Here is a 22,520-nt window from a genome sequence, read left to right as displayed (position 1 = left end):
ATAATATACAGTACGTAGCTAGTAGCTACGCTCTTTCATATTCGTAGTTCTTATAAGCATGCTCATGCAGATTAGTTTTTTACCACAAAGAACTGGAATGTTAACCTCCCCGGGGGGGTACATATTTCACACACTAAAGGACATAGCCCTAATGAAGTCGTGACGTTTATGGCTTTGTGCCCCATTTATATCGCGTTATCCAACATTAACCTTCTCTTTAACTGGATCTTCAATTTATAAGGTAAATTTTAAAAATGAACCACTAATATTACACTGTGCGTCAAAAAATACATATTACAAAACGACTACCTCTAAAATGAGGTCAAAAGAGTAACTGGAATTTTTGTTTTAATCCCAAGCCTGCTGCAAACTTTGGCTATTTTCTACATGTAACGTTCGTATTTATTTATGTTTTTTACCAGCAAGCTGTCGTTTTCGTACGTGTATAACAATAGCGGTTAAAAAGACCAGCAACACTTGAGTTAGCACAACAACGGTTAAATAACCAGTTTCAACGTAGTTCAAACCAAAAGCTGCTGCTAATGGATGGTGGGACAGGTCACCAAGTCTCTCCTTAAGGTATTCACACTCATCCGTCTCACCTATAGTCAAAAAAATTTCAAAACATGTAAAAAAAACACGACCAGCGATATACTTGAATCCAGAGTTCAGAAACAAATGCAAGTTGCAAGAAAAATTGCACTGTGTGACTGGACCTTTTGTAATGACTTTGTAATAAAGTCGAATATTTACAGTTTCATCCTGTTGTGTCTTGTTTGATTCAAATATTGATTCTCAAGATGTCTTTTTGAAATTTGTTATTACTTTACTTTAGAGCATATCATTGCGTTATAGGCCTATATTTATTACAAAATTACTTGCCATCCACTTACCGTCGTAAAGTTGAAAAGTAGCGTTCGCAACACGTGTTATTTGGGTGTGACAAAGATTGAAGACATCCAGTCGACACGATCCAACATAGTTTTGACGTAATGCCCCGGAACTAAAATGATATGATTTCAAAACCATAGTGACTTTTATGTGAAAATCAAATTCCCAATATATTTTAGATTTGCCTTGACTATATCGAGCATTTTACCTACTAACCAGTTCGCTGGAAGCTCTATCTTCCAAGATTTGCCTTTGCGCAGTTTACTGATGGCTTCTAATCGTTCAAGAAGCAGCAACCGCGGAGAGCAGGTCAAATTTAACATATACACAGAGAAGAGGCCAACCTGTGGGTTTAAAACTGTTAATAATTATTATCAATGCGATTAGGAATGTTATGAACTTCCAGAAATTGAAAGGAATATGTTCACATCTAACACATGCAAGTTTACTTGCCTACGCGCGTATAATGTGATTCAGCCGATATATGCAAGAGTTTACTTTGATTTCAGCTTGTGGCTAAATCGCCTGCAGCTGCGAAGTTATACTAGTTATGGATATCAAGATATTATGCACCTAATGTATGCTCCCGAGGGAAATAGTGAGTTTTGTTTTCCCAAGGGTCTGAATGTTTCCCGAGACGAAGTCGAGGTAAACATTGAGACTCGAGGAAAAACAAAACTCACTATTTCCCGAGGTGTGGCGAACATCAAGTGCTTTGTTATATATGAACAAAAGCATACATGTTACACGACAAATTAATTTCAAAAAACTTTGTTTTGACAATATGCGGGAACCATTTTTTCTGGCGAAAACATTGCATTTATTTAAAGTCATGTGACTACGAATGAACCAATCACATTTAAAATACACAGCACCTATATAACAACACATATCAAATATAGCTACAACTTCATGCATGCAAGTACACTGACCTTCGTCGTCGTATCGTGTATATTTATCAGAACAACATCTTTCCCTGCCGTTTTTCTTTCATAACTAAACTGTCCTTGTTCGTCTATCAAAGGAGAAGGAATAACCAGTGATAACAAATGCGAGTGAAGAATTTAAACCTAACTAATTTCTAGTTAACTGAGCGTGAGATCTTCATCGAGGTACATCAGAGAGGTACCTTTCAACATTTTTTTTTGCGTTTGTATAGAATGAAAGCGTTCTATAGTGTATGCCGATGTAAGCATGTTAACGTTTTGTAACGGTACACCGAACAATCTGAGTGTCCGAACATATGGTTTGGTCAGGTTTATTCGATTGTGCATGAAAACTTCAAAATCAAGGGGGGCATCCCTTGGCCTCCCTATTTTCTAGAATGATCAGTTCTAATTGTAAAATGAGTAGGCCAACATATTCCTTAGATTTAGATTCTCGGGGGAAATTGATCGCGATTGAAAATGTCCACAATACAATTTTCTTCGATGAATATCCTCCAGACCATAAACCTTCCCAAGGGTTGTTGCTCTCAACTTACACCGGATCTAGTCGTGGCAGCGAGAAATCGGGAGTTCTAGTTTTTTTCTTAAGATGATTTATGGTCAAAAACTGAGTTCACCGCCAGGATCCGTCAACACTATAATGTATACATCATAACTTTTGGTTGTGTTATACTTACAGTCATCACAAGGATAATCAAACAAGCCATAGGGCCACACAGGAACATCAAAATTGCACATATCTAAAGCATTCGTCTTTTCCGACCATTTCGTGATCACACATTTATGTCGTACTAGCTCCGGGGTCTTGTGTATCTCCATCTTTTTTACTTCAATTTTAAATATAATCATCTCTTTTTGACCCTGTTGTTAAAACAAACGAGATTTGTTTCGACAGATATATGGTTCTAGAACAGTAAGATGTCTTCAAGAGAAAACTGGTTGAATTAATATCTCTTATCATGCCTGTAAGCCAAATGCATTAAAAACAATTGATAATCAGTTAAGTGAGGTTTACCCAGGCTTAGATCAGAGTAAATATAATTGCAGTGAGTTACATACAGGCCTTAAAGTATAGGACATCCTTGGCTCATCAATGAGTTTTAATGCAGGGCAATTCAATGCAATCTTGTACGTCTCATTTTTCTATGAAAAAAAACAGCGAGAGCATATATAGCAACAAGTTATAACCATCCATATAGTTTAACCTAACTTCACGACGGGACTGAATATTAATAGCCTATTCTGTGGCTGGGATAGGAACCTCTTTCTCGTTCACTATATTGTGTATACTGTATACTAAGTAAACTGCGTGACATTATTTGTATAGGAGAGCTGTATAAATTGCTATTGCTCTTGAATCAAGGATGGAAAATTTACACGATTTTCGATTAATTTCAGCCAGTAAACATGCATGTCATATACTTAAATGTTGAATTTTTCTCTGGAAAACAAAGGCAGAACCATGCATACACCTATAACCGAGAACGCTAAGAATCGATCGGTCCTAAAAACTGAAAAAACCTCTAGCAAAATTTAGGTAATAATACACAACCTTTTTCTTGTTTACAATTTCTGCTTCCAAAGCTGCGAACGTAAGCGAGGGTAATGGTAAGAACCGATAAAACCCACAATTTGGACGCTTTTTCCGTTTTCGATTTTTATCTTCCTAGAAAAAGACCAAGTCCACCAGTTAATTTGGCTTGTTTGGTTTACTAGGCTATATAGAGCAGTACATAGAATCGGTTTAATAACATGCACTCTGTGACTGTAGCTTCGCATAGTCATATATTTTAAAAACAATGTAGCTTTAATTTTGCATTCACCCCTTTAACTCATAAATGAATCTATGATTTGATCTTTATGACATTGCTAAAAACTAGGAGAGACTGAAAATAAAATACTATCAGTACTAAAAATCAAGACAGTTAGAATATTCTTACCTTTTCGTTTGGTTTGCTGTTCGTTGCAAACGTAAAACATATTTGAAGAAAAAATAACACACACAAAAGTATTGTAAAAGGTTTTCTTTTATTCATTTTTTGGTAAATTGCTTTCCTTTCATCCCTTTTTTATAGTTGTTTTGCGAAAAGAAGCTTGTTTCGTAAATAAATTTATCGAAACCTCATATTTTCTGTTTTTGTCTTTTTGAGATCTTGATTTGTTTTGCCGCCACATCCATGCGCGTCCGCCTGTACCTTATGTCAGTGGTTATTCTCGCTCCGGTACTTTATGTACTAAAGTGAACTAAAGTGTACTAGTCTACAAGTGTACTACTACCAGTAGCCTAGCAGCCCAGAGTGACGGCTTCGCAAAGGAAATATTGTAACGGGAAAATGACGCGTATTGCCCGTGAATCGTTGTGCTCTAAAGGCTAGTTTCCACTCAGGAAAATTCTCCTTTGGATCGAACAGGACAGGAAAGTTTCCTTTGTATAAACGCCGCCTGAGAACTCACCGACGAAGGAAATTTTCCTGTCCGTTCCGATCCAAAGGAGGTTTTTCCTGAGTGTAAACTAGCCTTAATACAGTTTTTAGGCTTGGATTTTATTCTGATTTATGGAGCTGGTATTTTCAGCAAGAATATCCCGATTAATTACCGAATTATCACCACTGATTTTGACAGTTTGCTTTTCTTGAACTAACCTTTGAACTTTGAAGTAGCAAGTACACCTCAAATACTTTGCGCTGCAAAGGTTCAGAGAATTACAAGTGATACATGTAGTTTTGTAGCGTAGAGTTGTCAAAATTCAGGTGTGGCGAGACCCCAGACAATTGACCCACAAGGGACATAGTCATAGAGATATAGACAGCTACCTGTTGGTAAGTTGTTTCTTTCAATGTTATTATGATATGATTGAGCAACAGATGATCAACTTACCCAACAGCTGTTGCGTTACGCCATTGGATATGTCAAAACCACTAGTGTACAAAGCATTTCTAATATTGAATATTTTGCTAGCGTAAATATAGCTACTCCTCTTTTTTCGGAGGACAAGGTTTAAAAACTTAATCTAATTTCTACAAACTTTTATATGTACAAGCAACTAGGTTGATCACGGCAAATTTCAGTTTGATCAATAGTCAATGCCCGAACCTCACTTGAATTTGGGCATGCATGTTATATTTGTCTAGCCAGTAAGCAGAACAAACATTAAGATCATTGTTAAAATACACTGTCATTAATGTATGAAACATGACATATGTGATATAATGTATCACAACTCAACTCTTTTATCATTGAACTAAGTAGAATAGCGACGTGTTTATCAGATATAATCTTCTATATGTACACATGTTTTCTCTTGTCCGAAACATTCTCTGAACTTCACCTCTTCGAGTTGCAAATATGCAAATATGCGAAATTGTTCATTGCAAATATGTGAAATTTACGAAAATACAAACACTTTTTGGTTGAATTTTTTTAAAAGCCGTCGGGATCCCATCACCCTGCCCTACGTCACAGCAAACACGCAATATGATTGGCTTAGTTTTGAATTTTGAAATTTGTTTACGTTAACGGACTCAACAAGCCAATCATATTGCGTGTTTGAATTACAAGTGATACTGATACATGCAGTTTTGTAGCGAAGAGTTGTCAAAGTTCAGGTGTCACGAGACCCCAGAGAACTGAGTAAGAAAGTAGTACATTTCTAGACAGTTGAACCGCACGGGTCATAGAGATAGGAGCTACCTGTTGCTGAGTTGTTTATCAATGTAAAAATAATTATGATTGTGCAAAAAACAAGGCAGGCAGGTAAAAATATTGCAAGTCGTAAATTCAGCCTAAAGTAATGAAGTGAAGAAGGCTCACATATTATCAACTTACGGCGGTTATGTCACGCTATTGGATATGTCAAAACCATGAGTGAACAAAACATTTATTATTATGAATATTTTACTGGCGTGAATGTACTTTTTTTTCTTCTGGAGGACAAGGTTTCAAAACTTCAGTAATCTAACAGTCTACCAACTTTTTTGTGTACAAGCAACGACGTTAGAAGAACCTGGACAGTTCGATCAATAGTCAGCAAATTGCAATTAAAAAACGGTTCAAAAATAATGTAGCCCGAACCTCAGTTGAATCCGAGCCTGCATGTTATATTTGTCAAAGCAGAACGAATATACAGTGCAGTCGTTGAGTTGATTAGAAAATCTTCGTAACTCTAGGAGGTTCAGGGCTTTTCGATTTGGGACGCACCATGATCTGACGTGGAACTTCTATTGCATGTAAAGAAAGAAATAAGCATGAAATAAGGTTAAAGAGAGAGACGTACCTCGCGCAGGTTAAATCGTGAAAAAATGCCTAGCTCGAAAGAGAAAATTTTTCAGGTAGTCAGACCACCATTTGTGAGGCGTGAGCTTTATGGCAGGGGGTCTAAACATACATTTTACACGTGGAAATTTTAAAACCCGAAATTTTGTAAATGCTATTTCAGATATTTTGGATATTTTGGAAGGCTATTCCACACAATTCTATTGACTTTAGTAGTTATCTAGAGTAATAGCTGAAGTTCTTTGCTATTACTCTAGAGAGCCTAGGAAGTAAGGGACCAAATTGATTGTGGAGCCAATCGTACTTTTACAACACAGAATGCGTCGCGTCGTACAGTTCACGAATTGATTAACTGATAATGCATGAATATCTATGTTACAGCGTTGGCGGGTAGCTCGACCAGATTTTTCGATCAGTCAATAAATATAACAATATGTAACAAAAAATATAAAAATATAAAAAAAATACACACCTTCCTTCTTAATTTTTTTAAGTTCACCAAGAAAAATATTATCCAGTTCTTCATTGCTGTGTTTAGGCAATTCAATATCTATCGTACCAACCTTGTCTTTCTCCACACCATTTTTGACACTCTCTTGAACTAACTTGAATGATAACATTATTTCTTCTTCGCTTCCATTGTCAACCAGCGCCTTTGCCATATCATAGGTCTTTTTTTGCCCGGCTCTCTCGTCCGAAACTCGTTTTATTTCTTTCTCGATTGCCTGCTTTTTTACGCGAGCCACTTTTTGTTTTTCTTCAATAAGAGTTTGAACTTTTTTATTCAAGGCATCCTCAACAGATTTCAAAATTCTATCTTTTCTCTTACGTGCGTTATCTTTCTCCCTTTCTAATCTTAACTCTATTCCATTTGAGTCAAGGTTCAGTTTCTCATAGTACTTGTTTTTGCTATTCTTTTTACTCTCTAGAGCCGTGCATATCGCCTTTAGTTCCTCTCGTTTCCTCGCTGCGATATCTTCAAGTGGACTGCAAACGTGTTTAGGTTGAAAATGTTCGAAAACGACACAATATGTGCAGACTAATTGGTCGCAAGTTTCACAATAAAGCTTCAATTTTTTTCTTGGATGTTTCTTGCAGCACGACTTCCCCTTTATCTTTAATCTATTTTCAGGCTTGGATAACTCTTCCGTCGTAAGAACAGCATGATCTCTAAAACCAAGGTATTCACTGTGAGCTTTGACGCATTTCTCACACAAGAAATGCTCACATGTTATGCAACGACCAACAGACGATTCTTCACAATGTGAGCAAGGTACGCATTTATCTGAATGTCGAATAGAGATCATTTCGACCATGTTACAAATGAAATGGTTTCTTGTCATTCCTGCCACCCCATCTATGAATTGAAAACGATTTCGATTAGTAAAAATAACATAATCATAAAACAGTGAGACTATACAGTTAATTGTCAACTCGATATCCAGAGCCATAGATTCCGATTTTCTGTGTGAACAATTTGCATCATCATAGTTTTCTTTCTTATATCAATCTTTTTATACCTTATTGGAAATTTGAGAAAGTGGTCTTATTTAATTTTAATTTTTAATTTTTTTTTATTTTTTTTTCAACGCCTTACATTTTGCATCTCAGCTAATACTAGGACTTAAAAACAAGTTCGGAAAAAGCCATCTTTTTGTGAGGATTGAGAAATTGGAAGAGAATAAATGATACAAGATAGCAGTTGATGTATCGTGTTGTTGAAGTTGCCTATACCTTAGCCGTAGGATATATTATACTATATTATGACTGCATTGCTTGAGATTGTCAGAGACGCCCCTTGCTTATTGTAGACAACAAGATTTTAGCAGCCTGGTTATAAAGGTTGCACTCAGTTACCATATAGAGATCGGTGGTCAAGGAAAGCGTGAGCACGCGGGGGTGCCTGGGAAGGACGCTTCCTTCATCAAAACAAGACGCCTGTTCTGGCGTTAACTCCGGCGTGGCGCGCACGTGCCAGTCTTCAATATAAAGCTTCTTCTGCACATAAACAATACAGTTTATATTCATTTAGATCCCTTGCGAACCTAAATGTTGTTCGATCGCGAAATTCAGAAACACATCGTACTTTAAAAAGTATAGAAGTTCAATTGTTCAAAAATGTAAATAAACCGCATGATGCATTCACTTTGTCTTATACTTTGCCTTTAGAATTCGTGCTTATATAGTTATATTAAGTTTTCAATCTTGCGCAAACTGCGACGTGTCAACGCGCCCATACACGACCACATCTTGTTAAACGGCGAAATAACAGCGATATTATTAAAATAGGACCAGAATCTACATGTATTAAATATATTCTTACTCCAATTCAATTTAATATTCAATCTAAACTTAATCGAACAGCATCAAAAGAACAGTTTATTTGTTCCTCAGTATGAGGCTGAGATTCATACTTTCATAGTATATTGCTGAGTAAATCAATGACGTATATGTATCAACTTCATCAAATAAACGATGGTTTTGTTCATATTTTCAATGTTTTAGTGCATTTTTATTTCAAGTAAACCATTCCCCATTGGGCTGCCAGCATATAGGAGAGTTCACTGGTACTGAATGGCTAAAATATGAGCGAGAGATCCCTACATGGCCTATATAAACGAATTTCCACAAACACTGACACAAATATGCCATGTTTATTGTTTAAAAATATATTCTTTATCCACAATTTATACATATCAAAACTTCAAGTTTTGTCTTAATATTTCTTGATATATAGCCAAGTATGTTTCTTACCTTTGTTCAACGTGAACTTGGTACGACACACAGGACAATTTAATTCATCTCTGGGTTTTCCATTGACAAAGTTTTCCAGGCATTTCTTACAAAACGAATGCAGACAAGACAACGTCCGTGGGTCGTCAAATGTCTCCAAGCAAATTGAACACTCGAGTAATCTTTTTAGATTTTGTTTCTTGTCTTGCAAAGGCGGGCAGCTAGCTGAAGCCATTCCAGAATATCGTTGTTATAGTTAAGTCTTTGGATACTTTCGAGAGATTAGTGTTTTCTTAGGTGCAGTAATCAGTTGGGTGTTGCTACGGTTGCAGAAAAGGCGGAAGTATTTTGATCCCTTTATGTATGCATGGATCCTTATGTATGCATGGAGCCCTTTACGTAGTATGCATAGACGAGGTTAACTTTTCTTCAATTTCTTAATTGAAAATGCATGCATGGGTATATGGATTTCACCCACCTTCTTGCACAAAGGCAATGCTAATTTCCAAGCATGAAAGCCTGAAGTATAAATTACGATTGGCACAAGCAAGATTTGTTGGCTCACGACCTTTGTCTGCACACAATACTTACGGTTGTACAACCCTGAGCCAGTGAACTCTATCACGTGAACTCTATCATTTGAACTCTATCATGTGAATTCGACCTCCATCTTTGAATCAAACTGGAAGCCGAAATCGAATTTAAGGACCAGTGCCAGTCCATTTCTATTTCCTATGTCGGCACTGCGTTATCGTATCACCCACAGTTATCGTTTTAATAAATTCTATTGCATACACGCCTAAAAACGATCAGGTTAAATGGTTGATGCGATATTGATTTGAACAGGATGGAGCAATGTTGTGCTGCCCACATTGTTCAGAGTTGTTATCAACATTGAAAAATATTGTCACACCCGATTCATTTTCAACAATAATGTTCAATGTTGTTGACAATTGTGAACAATAATGGCATCACAATATTGCTCCATGCTGATAAACCGCAGGCTCAGAGTTTAATTTTTATCCGTGTTATTATCTAGATAAATACCACTGCCTTGCGTGCATGGTGGCTCAGTCGGTAGCTTGTTTTCCCCCCGGAAATTTGTGGTCCAGGCCATAGGAATGCCCGATAAAAGATCTCCGCAAACGAGCGAAACTTGCTTCGCGACAAGGCGGCGTAGTTCGAGTTATTATGTCCGTAGAAATTTATTGTTTTCACAGTTAATGAACTGAAAATATTAGCATAGCGGGACGAATCGTCGGCTAGCTACACCATCAAATATAGAAAGTAACATGAATAAGTTTCAGGCATTTCATTCCAAAGTGACGGGTGGTAGATGTATTCATATTCCTCATCAAAAACGGCCAACGACATAATAGCCCTAGTTATTTTCACTCAGGACAGTGCAGGTTGAAAAAGTTGTTGCTTTTTTCTTTGTTCGGGTAGTAAAGCAAAAAAAAACCCAAAACTGGATTTAGAGTATAACCTTCCTAGCAGCGTGCAGAATTTCTGAGTTGTCATATAGGTTGTGATGTATCAAAAAATTATTTTCGATTACCTTAAGGCTCTGTTACACGGTGCAATTTTTCTTGCAACTTGCAAGGCAATTATTCTTTTGAGAGATGTAAATTTGGCAACTGCTGAACTTTTTTCTTTATTACGCTCCATGGCGCTCATTACACTTACATTTTAAAGACTCTTCACTAATTTACATCCCTTTAAAGTAGAATTACATTGCAAGTTGCAAGAAAAATCACACCGTGTAACAGGGACTTTATTTACCTATGAATTTGCATAGCTGCATGCTCAGGCTTTAAAAAAGCTTTTATGAGTTTTTTAAAGCACGCTAATATCATTATAGCTAACTGCCAGGTTCTTGTTAGATACAGTGGCGTGGTCAGCCCAACAATTTAGTCATGCTATGCTAATATTTTGGTGTTCATTGACTATGAAAACAATGAATTTCTAAAGAAATTAATAATGATAATAACATAAAATATCATGACTAAATCGTCAGGCTGGCTACGCCACTGGTTTAATAGATACTAAATTCACCGATTACCTCAGCGCATTTCGTGTTGTTTAACTGCTCTCGGCTAAGTGGGATCATGTAAATATATGACATTTCCGTGGTTCTGGCAGACATACCGCGGGGCAATATATTTATATTGCCTCGACCGCGGAACAATTCATATTCTTAAAGAATATAAATATTGCTTCGCGGTCAGAGAAGAAGTTTCATGAATCGAACTATCGAAGCATGTTTTCGACTTCTTGTTGTATTTTTTGGTCGAACGGAACGCCCGAGTGACCGCGGGCTAAAAATAGCGCAGTAAATGGCCTGGCAACAAGTCGATCGAGTTAATGAGTTTTATCGTGGTTAGTGATTGTTGCGGTATTCGCTAAACAGAAAAACAGTGGCGTCAAGAGCATCGTTAGGTGGGTGGACATGCATATTTATATTCATGTTCACAGACCGTAAAAACAATCCATTTAAAATGATGAAATGAATAATGTTAAGCACGAACCTCTGAACACGAACTATCAAAATATCCACCCCCTTCCCCCACTTATCCAGCTGGCGTACACCGTGTACCTATACTCGATTTTCTCATAGACACTTGCGAAGAGATGCAGTAAATGGCCGGTGTTGTGTGTAGGGCCTGGGGCGCATATTACGTGGTTTGAGGGTTGTAGTATGGTTTTATAGCATAGTCAAACAAGACGGATGGGCAAGATTTTCAAGATTTTGTGAATAGTAGGCAATTAAACACGAATAATTATTATACAAGGTGTACCTACTAAATTGTGCTGTATATGAAAGTTTAGAAATCATTAACTCTTTAAACAACCTGTAAATAGATATTTAGGGTTTAGTTTGGTGGATAATTCAGTGAGTAATATATTAACTAACGTCTATTTGATTAATATTATACATATAAAAGTTTAGAAATTATCATAAAAATAGGTTTTCGTGCGCGCACGCAGATGAAAAAACGCGGCAGATTCTAGCACGCACGCAATAGCAAGCTGCTCGTGTCGTCTTCGGAATTCTCCGACTGCCATATTTGGGAATGTAGCAATTTGACCCCGACGAAGGAGGACGACGCATAAGCAATATTTTTTTGTTGAATTTCGCGAGTAAACATCTATATTTTGGGCGATTTTAGCATGGAAGCTGTTGCTAAATTTCAATTCAAGGCCACGGCAGATGATGAATTGTCCTTTGAGAAGGGATCGATCGTAAAAGTAAGTGTTCCAGCCCTGTATACTTGCTGTTCTTTGTAAAATATTCCGAAACGACAACATAGTCTTCGACTACAAACCTTCCTTGCAACTTAACGTTCAATATTTAGGTTTTGAATACCGAAAATGACGAGAATTGGTATAAAGCAGAGTTGAATGGTCGGGATGGATTTATTCCCGCTACATATATCGAGATGAGACCTCACGAGTAAGTGTAAGAGCGGAGTTAGATGGGAGGAATATCTTATGTCTGTGATCATTAGGCTTTTAGCTTTTAAGCTAATACGCGATAACATAGATATTGTCTTTATTATACAGCCGGCATAGGGCTAAAAGTATGAATAGTATGGCATATATTCAACTCTATCTATCCAAGTTTCTCGTCGAGTTGTAGTTTTCTAATTTTAATGCTAAATGTCATTTCTTTCGGGAAGTCTGACTTCAATGACTGAATAATAATATTAAGACGCTGTCTTTCCATATCAATATACATGGTAAATATTGCTCAATGCGCACATTTCCTGAGTAAAATTATCCCACTTGTATGTATTATTTGTATGTTTATGTTAATTTATAAAAGTATAAAACCTCTCTTTTGACCCTGGTTCCATAGGAATGATTGCCTAATTTTACAGTATTTATAAACCTCTCAACCGAAAATGGCTTGCTATATTTTGGTTCTAAGACATCCTGCCAATTGAGAAGAAATATTTGTGTGGGTTCATATGGAGATTTTGTGAATGTAATTGCTATAATTAACAGTCGCATTTTATGGCTCTTGAACTCTTACAGCAGCCATTTTGTTCTTTATGTAGGGATTGTTGAGGACAATCCTTCTTAGAATGACACATGAAGTATCGAATTTATACTAATCTGATACTGATAAGCCAAAAATATGTCAATGCAAGTATTGTGATTATAAATACACCCAATAGATGCTGTTTTAACATATATAACACATATAGTTGTCCCTGATTTACCCCTCTCCCATCTGATATGAACCTCTCCCTCTCTGTATAAGCCCTCACAAACTTGAATAAACACATGATTTCTGGTTGGAGGTGTGTGACAACTCCTTTAATTGAATTCAATTGGTCGATCAGCAATCTACAAATCAAAAGATGCATGTTTGATATCTTTTCAAAACCTGAAACCTTCTTCTTTTGCATTGTCAAATTAATATAAATTTGGTTTATTAAGATTAATTATTTGGCAAATTTGATACACAGTAATTATGTGAAAAGAAATCAATTAGGTTGGCCTATCCTTAAAGCCTAAAAATAAAAACATTCCTAAGAATGCAACTCTTATGTGAAGTTGTAATAATTAATTGCAGGAAAAGTGCAATGACCTCTCGACCAATTCCTGTTTTATTTTCATTTTTTTTATTTGAAAATATCATAATGAATACAACTAAATGTCTGTATTGTGGAATAAAAAGTACCATTCATAGGCATCTTTGGGATGCATTATCAATTTTTTGGAAACTTTTCTGGGTTTGCTATGTAAAGAAAGAAGGATTTTCAAATTGTGTAATTTTAAGAAAGTTTGATCCTTAAAATTTAGTTGTTTGCAATATTTGTGAACCTGATTGAAAGATTTTAAATATTTCTTGTGTTTCAAGGAATTTGGGGGGAAATTCCGAAAATGCCATCAAAGATTGACATTCCTTGTTGTAAAAAAATTCAAGTGTTTTCACTACTTTTCTTTGTTTTTGTATTTTGGTTTTTTTCATTTTATTTTGGTATTAAAAAGGATTTTTGTATGTTGAAAAAGCATCTCAATATCAGATCTTATATTTGATTGAGATTGTATAGTTAATAATGGATGAACTTCGTGTTAAGAATTTTAAAACATTTTAAATTGTGAAAGCTCTTTAATGCTTTATTATTAGTGAAAGAAATGTCTTTCATGTTGTTTCCACACTATTTTGAGATATTTGTAAGCCCCAGTGGAACATGTATTTGATTTTCTGGAGCCTACAATGGGTCTTCAAAACAAGTCTACAATCAGTCTAAACAGAGTCTGCAGATTTAATAGATTAGATGGATAGTCACTGGCTGGAGAACTAATGTCCATAATGCACAACCAATATAAATTATTCTCATATAGATTATTCACAATTGCTGTATATTTTTCTAGTTGGTATCATGGCAAGATTTCGAGAAATAACGCTGAAGAGCTTTTAAAACAGCAAACACATGATGGAGCATTCTTGATTAGAGATTCTGAACGAAGTCCAGGTTTGTGTTACATGAAGTACTTCTGTAGGCTAAACATTTTTCTCGGATTGGGTTCCACAGATCCAATTAAAGATTGGATATTCAGTGGCAAAAAAACCTTTAAATATTATTGTAAATAGTATATATATGGCTGACATGTTACACTTTATAATAACCTCAGTATTGTATTAACTAAGTTCCCTCCACTTGTTTCCTTCTATAATTATAACATTGCTATGTCCAGTGTGTTATCAGATCAGTGTTTTTTTCTCCTAATCTGCCATCTTCATTTTATCTACGCTAAACTTATGTTCTTGTTTTTATTTTATAGGTGACTTTTCGTTATCAGTAAGGTGAGTTTGCCTTCTTTTACATAAATTCCTTGATTGTCATTAGTACACCCTGTTTGTGCTCATACATAGATATGCGGACCTAAAATTCAGGGTCATGGAAATGATCTCAGGAAAAAGTACCCAATCCACAGGCACAAGTACAAGTTTTCCGACTAGAATTTGATAAAAATTTTCGACTTCTAGTTTCAAATTTTTTCAGGGAGACAGCTGCCACCATTCCTCCATCCCCATCTATCTTCGCACTTGACAAGCTTTTTTGAGTGAATACTAATTGTGTTTACACGCTGTTTTTCGAGTACTAAAAAACCTAACCGCGTGGCTTTTAGTTTTAAGTCAACATACACGCGTAAAAACGTTCAGGTTGATGCAAGTTGATATAAACAGGATGCAGCAATGTTGTGCTGCCCACATTGTTCAGAGTTGTTATCAATATTGAACAATATTGTTACACCCGATTCAGTTTCAACAATATTGTTCAATGTTGATAACAAATCTGAACAATGTGGGCAGCACAACATTGCTCCATCCTGTTTATATCAACTTGCATCAACCTGAGCGTTTTTAGGCGTGTACACGGCCAAAAATTGGTCAGGTTGTCGCATCAGGAATGAACAATGTTGTGCTGCACCCTGGGAACAGTATTGTTAACAATGTTGTCGAAGGCTTGTTGAATCATCAGTGTTGATGCAATGTTGTTGTAACAAGTTGCAACAGCATTGATAGTTCAACAAGCTTCAACAACATTGTTAACAATACTGTTCACAGGGTGCAGCACAACATTGCTCCATCCTGTTTGTAACAACTTGCATCAACATGATGATTTTTACGCGTGTAGGTACAATCGTGCATGCTTTCGCGAGGTAAATACTTTATGTAGCATGCTGCAAACTGTGTTTTTTTTAACCTGCCGGCGATGCGAAGCACGTACATTAAAGCTTTTTTTAGCCATTAAATTTATTAAGGATAAATTTTGAGTTCCTATATAAGAGCGGCGAATCAGTATATGGCTTCATGGACCAAATTAAAATAGGTACTAAGGTCTGTTCACAGGATCCAATTTTGTTGGATCCAATTCACTGCTGAAATATAGTCGGCTATTGATGAACTGAGCCATAGTGCATTGGCTTCAGTGGATTTGCGGCTGATATACATCACAAGACAACAGACTATAAAACATCCATCAGAAGTGAATTGGATCAAAAAAAAATTGGATCGTGTGAGCAGACCTTCACCAAGATAGCTATATTTTGCTTCTAGAAGTAAGATTCGTCATTTCTCATTTTCGGCGCTTCAAGTCAGTCCAGTCCTCGAGCAGCTTCATCGAGACACGATCCGGTATTTTTTCAAATCCACTTGATATTTGTGTTTAGCCGTTATTAACAAGCACGTGATTCGAAATGGGTCTGGTTTACACGATAGAAATATCGCACGATGATCAATATAGTTTCACATGCAAGCTGAGACCATATGTTCACACGCTATACACCGCAAAGTGCACTTTTTTTCTCAACATCAAGTAAAACACGCAAGAATAATAGACACCTTTTTTAGAAGATAAGAAAGTTTACGATTCTTGGCAACGACAGGTAGTCAAGCCGATCTTTACTGCTAGAATCTTCGCTCGACTTACCCACTCAAAAATCTCCTGGTTTCGAAGTATTGTGTTGTGTTTTGAGTTCTGGAAAATTTCTTTACTTAATCTCGAAAAATTGCATGAAAAATTGCATGAAACATCGCTCATCAGAATTTTTGACAGATCGCATAGTTTGCAAACATTTTTATTTCTATCTCTTGCATGTTGAATGTATATATCCTGAATTTCCTCGTTGATATAGGTGTAAACAGCGCTTAAGTATTTGTTCCTTTTGTTCAAAGCCTCATCTTCACTTCTTGCCCCCGTGAAGTATTATATAGGATGGCGCCGTTATATGCGGCATTTGCGTGATTCAATGAAATAATTAAAGTGTGTACTCCACATTTTTTCAAGTTGTTTTGACGATGAAATTGACCTGCTTCTACGGACGGAGAGATATGAAAGAATGTACAATTTTCAGAATCTTTCCTAGAAATCTCAAAAAAATCGTGCATGATAAAGTTAAGTGTTGAAATATCAAGCCATCGATGGATATATTCTGCTTTTCATAGACGTGTGATTTAAGTATTTCTTTACCAATATCATGTGTTTCACTGCATATATATACATGTACGTCATCGCCATCGGACTTGAAGCCAGAATTCTCGAAAACTTCTTAGACTCCTTGACGCGACCAACCGCCAACCGTAAAATCAGCTTGAACTCTCAAATCCACAGTTAATCATTCATGAAAAGCTAAAGCATTATGATAAGATTATCGCATAAACTATTCATGGGGATATTTAGTACAGCCTTTAAGGTTAAACGGCTAACAGCTAACTCTAAATTTGCAATTTGTGGTTTGTTTTCCTGTTCACCGCAGCTACGGTATATAGTCGCCTCATTCATTTATCGGAGTAAGAGTAAAGTTAGCTTCTCACAAACACGCTTGGCGTGTTCACCGCTTGCCCTGTTCACCGAAAGCAAAAGTTAATCATCGATTTGAAAACGCTGTTGAAAATAAACACCGAAGTAAACGCGTATAATATCGCATTAGTTTTGACACTTCATCTTTTTGAAACGATGACGTAAGCCGCATCGATATTCACCCGTTTGGCGTTACCTCGTATCGTCATTCAAGTCTTGAATTAGGTTCAGACCAGGTCTTGAATTATAGTTAGAGCGGCGGTATATATAATTGCAAGCAAAAATGAGGACGCAAATTTATGTTTAACACTAAGAAAAGTTCCTCTTCGCGAGCAAAATTCCGCTAAGTGTAAAACCGCTTCATTATTAATGCAGAGTTACCTACGCTTCTAGAGAAAATTTATATTGTTTGTTTACGCCTGAAATTCCGTCCAAAGACTCTTTCACCTTAGCCGTTTTTTCGTACGAGCGTGTCCGCACAAACTTGAAATCGTTATATAAATGTTACATATTGAATAAGTATAAAAATGAAATGGCAGAATCTAGTGTTCTGTAAAATCCAGTGTGTAATCGTTGAGGATTGCGCTTCTCTTAAAAGATGCAAACGAGTGAATAGTTACGAATGTTTTGTGTACGAGTGTGCCTGTTTGAATTTTTGTAACTTATTCATCGGGCGCATCTATCGAAAATCGCGGAAAAAATCGCCGATGTGATCTGGGGCCGGTTGTATAAAACAACTTAACTACATTTTGCATAGTCAAATCCTTGTTAACTGAGAAATTGACGACTCTGATTGGCCAATTCTTTCCTTAACTACAGTTAAAAGTTAACTAGTCTTTTATACAACTTGTCCCAGGCCTTACGCCAATATCCAATTCTTCTTTCAGGTATAATAATGCTGTACAACATTTCAAAGTTCTTCGAGACGGTGCTGGGAAATATTTCTTGTGGGTTGTAAAGTTTAATTCATTGAACGAACTCGTGGACTATCATCGCACCTCGTCCGTTAGCCGAACTCAGCAGATATTCTTACGCGATATGACTAAGGTACCGTCTAAAATATAATCATAGACATCTTATTGTAGGGCGTTTTATAGAAGTATAACTACCATGCTCGAGTTTTGTGTTTGGCTTTTTGTTGTCCGTTGTTCGGTGTAACTTTGCTTAAACTTGAATACTTGATATTCGTATAAATTCAGGATTCTTTTTACAAATTGTTAGCTCATGATCTGTATGTATTTATATAATAACGTAAAGAATTCAAGCAATTTCATTGGTCGAGAGCCATGATCTATAAGAGGACAGACGCACGGAATGACGTCACAGCAATTTTCTTTTTACCGGTTTAATTTTGGATTTTTTTCAGTTTTATTATATAAAACAAATAGATTACAATGAACTGTTGTCTGTTCAGTTATAGATATACACGGTATGACGCCATATGTGATAAGAACAAAAGAGTGACCACTCGCCCCGGCGGCTCGTGGCCACTTTTTTTGTTCTTATCACATATGACGTCATACCGTGTATCTATAACTGAACAGACAACGGTTCATTGTAATCTATTTGTTAAATAGTTTATTTATTTCGAGTTCTCCCAATTACCCAAACTCCCAGAAGTGTTTCTATAACTGTTATGAAACACGACAAAACATTTCTTTTATAATATAAATCAATAAAAATACCTTGTACAAATTATTTCATTAGATTCAATCACAAAGTCTCATTAGCTACATCACTTCGCTTGTCAATTTCGGCGGGAAAATTTCCGTGTTTCTATATATAGAAACACGCTTCTAGGCCAATCAGCACACGCGTATTGTAAATGTTATTTTATAGAATTACTTAAATAGCTTCATTTGTTAATTTTTAGTAACTTGCTTCATTCTCAAGAATATTTCACTCCAGTTCGTAAGCAAATATCACCGGTCTGACATCACAGCGCATGCATGACGAGTTTTCAGAAAAATCGATTACGGTTTAGTTACGAATTCGTACCGAATACGCATCTTGAGTACTTAAAAATTGCTATTTTATACATGTTTTCATTTCATAAGCGGTAATCAATTCCGTATTTTGTCTAATGTTTATGAAAATAAACTATCATGGTATAAAATATTGCGTTTTCAAACAGTAATTATGCGATATGATGTCCACCGGTAATATTTCCAGGCAAAACAAAGTTAAAAAATCACGCAATGAAAACAAGTAGCCAAACTCCAAAAGCGAAGTTTATGATCATTATCTTTGCAATACAACCACAAATATTTGGGCGGGCAATTCTTGTCATATATTGACACATTGAAATCTTGCTGAAAATCGACACGCAGTTTGCTAAACAAAAGCAAAAGCCATTAGTCGCGTTATAATGTGGAAATGTCATAGCGGCACATTTTTCAGTACACTTCTGGCGTAATGTTGCACATTTCGTTCGAAAAATTAAATGTTCGTTCTCATGTTTAAGTGCATGGATAATTTTATCCAATCAAATTGCGCTCCTCGGTTCGAAGCGCATTTTGATTGGACAATTTATGCCCTTGGGACCTTAATGCCTGTTACTTAACACAGGAAAGAACATTTGAACTTTCGGACGAACTTCGCATCATTGTTTGGAAGAGTTTGACTGCGACAAATGCTATAACATTTCCACGTTATGAGAATTCGTGACTTGAGAGCGTCATCTTCTGTCTATTATATAGCTGTTGACAATTCTCACCAAGATTTACGAACACTAGCGCCGAGGTTGGATTACATTTTATAAACCCCCTTTTGACTCCCGGATACTCCGTAGGAGTATCAGGAAGTCATTGCTAACGGTCTCGCATTCTTTAGTGCTATTAACTCGACCAACCTACCTTTAAAAAATCGAAGGTGTGTTTAAAATAAGCTTTCTCGTTCAGGCCGGTTCCGGTAAGACAATGGTTAAAGCGTTATTCGACTTCACTCCTCAAGAGGAAGGCGAACTCGCATTTAAAAGAGGTGATACAATCGAGGTGGTTGAAAAAGACGACCCTAACTGGTGGAAAGGAAAACTTGGCGGTCATGAAGGACTATTTCCCTCAAACTATGTGGAAGAGCAGAAATGATTACCCCCTGATGTGTATATATATTGCAACGTATGTATAGGACAAGAGTTAAAGATTGTTAATTTTTATATATGCACACAACACAGAATATAGGATTTCATGACCTGGCTTTACTATACCATTCCAATTAGAACCGAATATTTTAAGGGTAGTGCTCGTGTGAGAACCCTGCAATGAGTTTGATCATCCAGCTTTCTCGTGGCCAGCTTTGCAGGTCACAGAAAAAGTGCTGAGAAAACGTTTCATTGAAAATTAGAAGTCGCGTTTCCCAATTTGCGCAAACACAACGCACGAGTTGACCCGGATCAAACTTTTGTATATGATTATGAAATTGATTGTAAATTATGTTTGTAACTCGCGTATGTTTTCCTGAAAGTGTTTATCGAAAAGATTGTGTATTTAGTAGGTCTTTCAAACACTATTACCTCATATAATATCATTTTATAATGCCGTCAATATAATCTGAATTGGTGCTTCTATTCTATTCACGAAAAAATTTTATGCCATTTTTTTTTCCAATGACTTGGTATGTTGGCAAAAATTCACATATTAGAAAATATAAATATGACTCTATTCAACTATCGGAACTATCGACGACCCATTTTCTTAGGGGTGTGGCCGGAGCGCGTTTCTTGAGGCTCATTTTTCTTGGGTTTTTTGAGCAGTACCACATGTAGGCTATGCATGTTTGAGTGACTGGTGGCTTGTTAGGTATATGTAAGCCAAGGTTCGTAGAAAACATGAAAGTTCTTGGAATTGACAATGTGAAGTCATGACCTTGGAACTCTTTGATTTTATTATGACCTGTCTGCTAGTCCGTAAATTCTTTTTGCTCTAGCTTTTGTGAATAATTTATTATTTAGTTATAAATTTTATTATTTCTGACCTGTATGAATCCTGATGAACGTTGTAAAACTAATTAGGAATGTAATAAACCAGGCTAGCATGCATTAGAAGATTGATTTCCTTCCCCTTTAATATGTCTTACTGTTTATTCATCTTTGATATTGAATTTCATAGATTTGCCAGGAATCACGAAGCTCCCTCTGCGGGGTTTACGGAGAGAGCATGTTTTAAAACAGACTAGCAAAGAATAAATAAATTAAAAAGTCAAATTGGGACATGTTTACATATATAGTTATAAGTAGTTTACTTCAAGAGGTCGTGGCAGAAATGTCCTCTCGTTGCTTCGGATTTGCAAAATACTTTTATATTTGTTCTCTCCTATGTTAAGAAATGTTTTAGAGACCTTTAGCTTGGCGTTTAGCCACACTTTACACCACAAATTTTTAAGTCTATAGAAAATTGGTGCATTGTTGAAACAAACCATAACTTATTCTGAGAAAAATTACGACTGGGAAAGTGCCAAATATCTACTTTCAAATGTGACTTGAAATTTGTATAGGCTAGAGGTCTCTAATGAAAAGTTTATTTTAAGATAAATTTTGTGTACATCAAAGGGAATCAAAAGTATTGACATAAAGGAAGGACAGAATATCGAGAAAACTAGTTATATATTATAGTTTTATTATTATTATCTTTTGCATAGGAACTTTAAATTTGTTTCCACACAGTGTTTGTCCCTGAGCAAACATTCGTTGTAATTTCTAGAAATGAATGCGTCAGACCCAAAAGGTCATGTAGGCGACCAGATATTTACCACAAATTATTGAGATATGCTCGATTTTTCGTTAAACGTATTCATCCACTTTTGGGTACAAATGCTGGGTTGAAACGATTTCGTTATGTGTGATTTTTACCGCTATTCATTCTCTGCTCTATCAACAACGGTGCATGTTTTAAACTATAATTCCTTTATTTAACGATTAGCAATGATGAACTGTGAAATAGCAAATAAAATATATTACCCAGTCAGCAATGCCATTGGATTTTACTTCTTAAGAGAGGGTTGTATGCGCTTTGCTATGGTAGACAGTAGATATAGGATATTACACGGTTGCGAGTCAGTATGGATTTCATGTTCGTGTGGCAAAATCAATATCTCGCGAGTGAGTGCCACTGAGCTATAATATATACAAACAGTTTTATATCGTTTTTCGTTATTCGTTTTATATTTGTAAACCAAAGACCATTTGTATTTTCACAACAACAGCAATAAAAATGGCGGGAAAATTTTGGAAACTCATGTCACTCCTAAACGTGACGGAAAATACGCGCACCTGGTCCCGGATGAAGTGGGTTGAGTTCTACAAGACTAGTGTTTCAGTTCTCAGTAAAATACCCACATCCATATAATAAATTAATATACA

At 36.2% G+C, this 22,520-nt stretch overlaps 3 protein-coding genes and 1 long non-coding RNA gene across 4 annotated transcripts; 1 reads left to right on the top strand and 3 right to left on the bottom strand.

Moving 5' to 3' along the window:
• Window positions 1-146: 146 nt before the first annotated feature.
• Window positions 147-1,900, bottom strand: LOC114536210. Its single transcript, XM_028557538.1, has 4 exons — window positions 1,824-1,900; window positions 1,108-1,235; window positions 894-1,003; window positions 147-602 (listed from the first exon to the last, which is right to left on the bottom strand). The coding sequence occupies exons 2-4, from the start codon at window positions 1,212-1,214 to the stop codon at window positions 403-405; spliced, it is 417 nt and encodes a 138-aa protein (XP_028413339.1). The 5' UTR covers window positions 1,215-1,235; window positions 1,824-1,900; the 3' UTR covers window positions 147-402.
• A 621-nt stretch (window positions 1,901-2,521) lies between these two features.
• Window positions 2,522-3,550, bottom strand: LOC114536199. The gene is made up of 3 exons (XR_003688412.1): window positions 3,391-3,550; window positions 2,898-2,981; window positions 2,522-2,699 (listed from the first exon to the last, which is right to left on the bottom strand). It is a non-coding gene; the product is annotated as an uncharacterized LOC114536199 (long non-coding RNA).
• A 1,334-nt stretch (window positions 3,551-4,884) lies between these two features.
• Window positions 4,885-9,153, bottom strand: LOC114536240 (tripartite motif-containing protein 45-like). The gene is made up of 3 exons (XM_028557568.1): window positions 8,865-9,153; window positions 6,583-7,467; window positions 4,885-6,055 (listed from the first exon to the last, which is right to left on the bottom strand). Exons 1-3 carry the CDS (start codon window positions 9,076-9,078, stop codon window positions 5,982-5,984), a joined length of 1,173 nt encoding a protein of 390 aa, XP_028413369.1. The 5' UTR covers window positions 9,079-9,153; the 3' UTR covers window positions 4,885-5,981.
• A 2,760-nt stretch (window positions 9,154-11,913) lies between these two features.
• LOC114536201 (growth factor receptor-bound protein 2-like) lies at window positions 11,914-22,284 on the top strand. The gene is made up of 7 exons (XM_028557522.1): window positions 11,914-12,092; window positions 12,200-12,297; window positions 14,232-14,332; window positions 14,643-14,664; window positions 18,052-18,211; window positions 20,065-20,280; window positions 21,271-22,284. The coding sequence occupies exons 1-6, from the start codon at window positions 12,015-12,017 to the stop codon at window positions 20,248-20,250; spliced, it is 645 nt and encodes a 214-aa protein (XP_028413323.1). The 5' UTR covers window positions 11,914-12,014; the 3' UTR covers window positions 20,251-20,280; window positions 21,271-22,284.
• The last annotated feature ends 236 nt before the right edge of the window (window positions 22,285-22,520 follow it).

This window comes from Dendronephthya gigantea, unplaced genomic scaffold (assembly GCF_004324835.1).
Source record: "Dendronephthya gigantea isolate DGI-Jeju-01 unplaced genomic scaffold, DenGig_1.0 000132F, whole genome shotgun sequence".
NCBI lineage: Eukaryota > Metazoa > Cnidaria > Anthozoa > Malacalcyonacea > Nephtheidae > Dendronephthya > Dendronephthya gigantea.
This window is presented reverse-complemented; position numbering and strand designations above follow the sequence as displayed.

What these genes read in the sequence shown, in the direction of transcription:
- LOC114536201 (XM_028557522.1), top strand. Translation starts at nt 12,015, where the DNA reads ATGGAAGCTGTTGCTAAATTTCAATTCAAGGCCACGGCAGATGATGAA. An exon ending in ATCGAGATGAGACCTCACGA is followed by an intron (nt 12,298 to 14,231) that starts GTAAGTGTAAGA and finishes ATATTTTTCTAG; the next exon opens with TTGGTATCATGGCAAGATTT. An exon ending in TCTTACGCGATATGACTAAG is followed by an intron (nt 18,212 to 20,064) that starts GTACCGTCTAAA and finishes TTTCTCGTTCAG; the next exon opens with GCCGGTTCCGGTAAGACAAT.
- LOC114536210 (XM_028557538.1), bottom strand. Translation starts at nt 1,214, where the DNA reads ATGTTAAATTTGACCTGCTCTCCGCGGTTGCTGCTTCTTGAACGATTA. An exon ending in ATAGAGCTTCCAGCGAACTG is followed by an intron (nt 1,004 to 1,107) that starts GTTAGTAGGTAA and finishes ATATCATTTTAG; the next exon opens with TTCCGGGGCATTACGTCAAA. An exon ending in TACTTTTCAACTTTACGACG is followed by an intron (nt 603 to 893) that starts GTAAGTGGATGG and finishes TTTTGACTATAG; the next exon opens with GTGAGACGGATGAGTGTGAA.
- LOC114536240 (XM_028557568.1), bottom strand. Translation starts at nt 9,078, where the DNA reads ATGGCTTCAGCTAGCTGCCCGCCTTTGCAAGACAAGAAACAAAATCTA. An exon ending in CAAGTTCACGTTGAACAAAG is followed by an intron (nt 7,468 to 8,864) that starts GTAAGAAACATA and finishes TTCAATTCATAG; the next exon opens with ATGGGGTGGCAGGAATGACA. An exon ending in TAAAAAAATTAAGAAGGAAG is followed by an intron (nt 6,056 to 6,582) that starts GTGTGTATTTTT and finishes TACATGCAATAG; the next exon opens with AAGTTCCACGTCAGATCATG.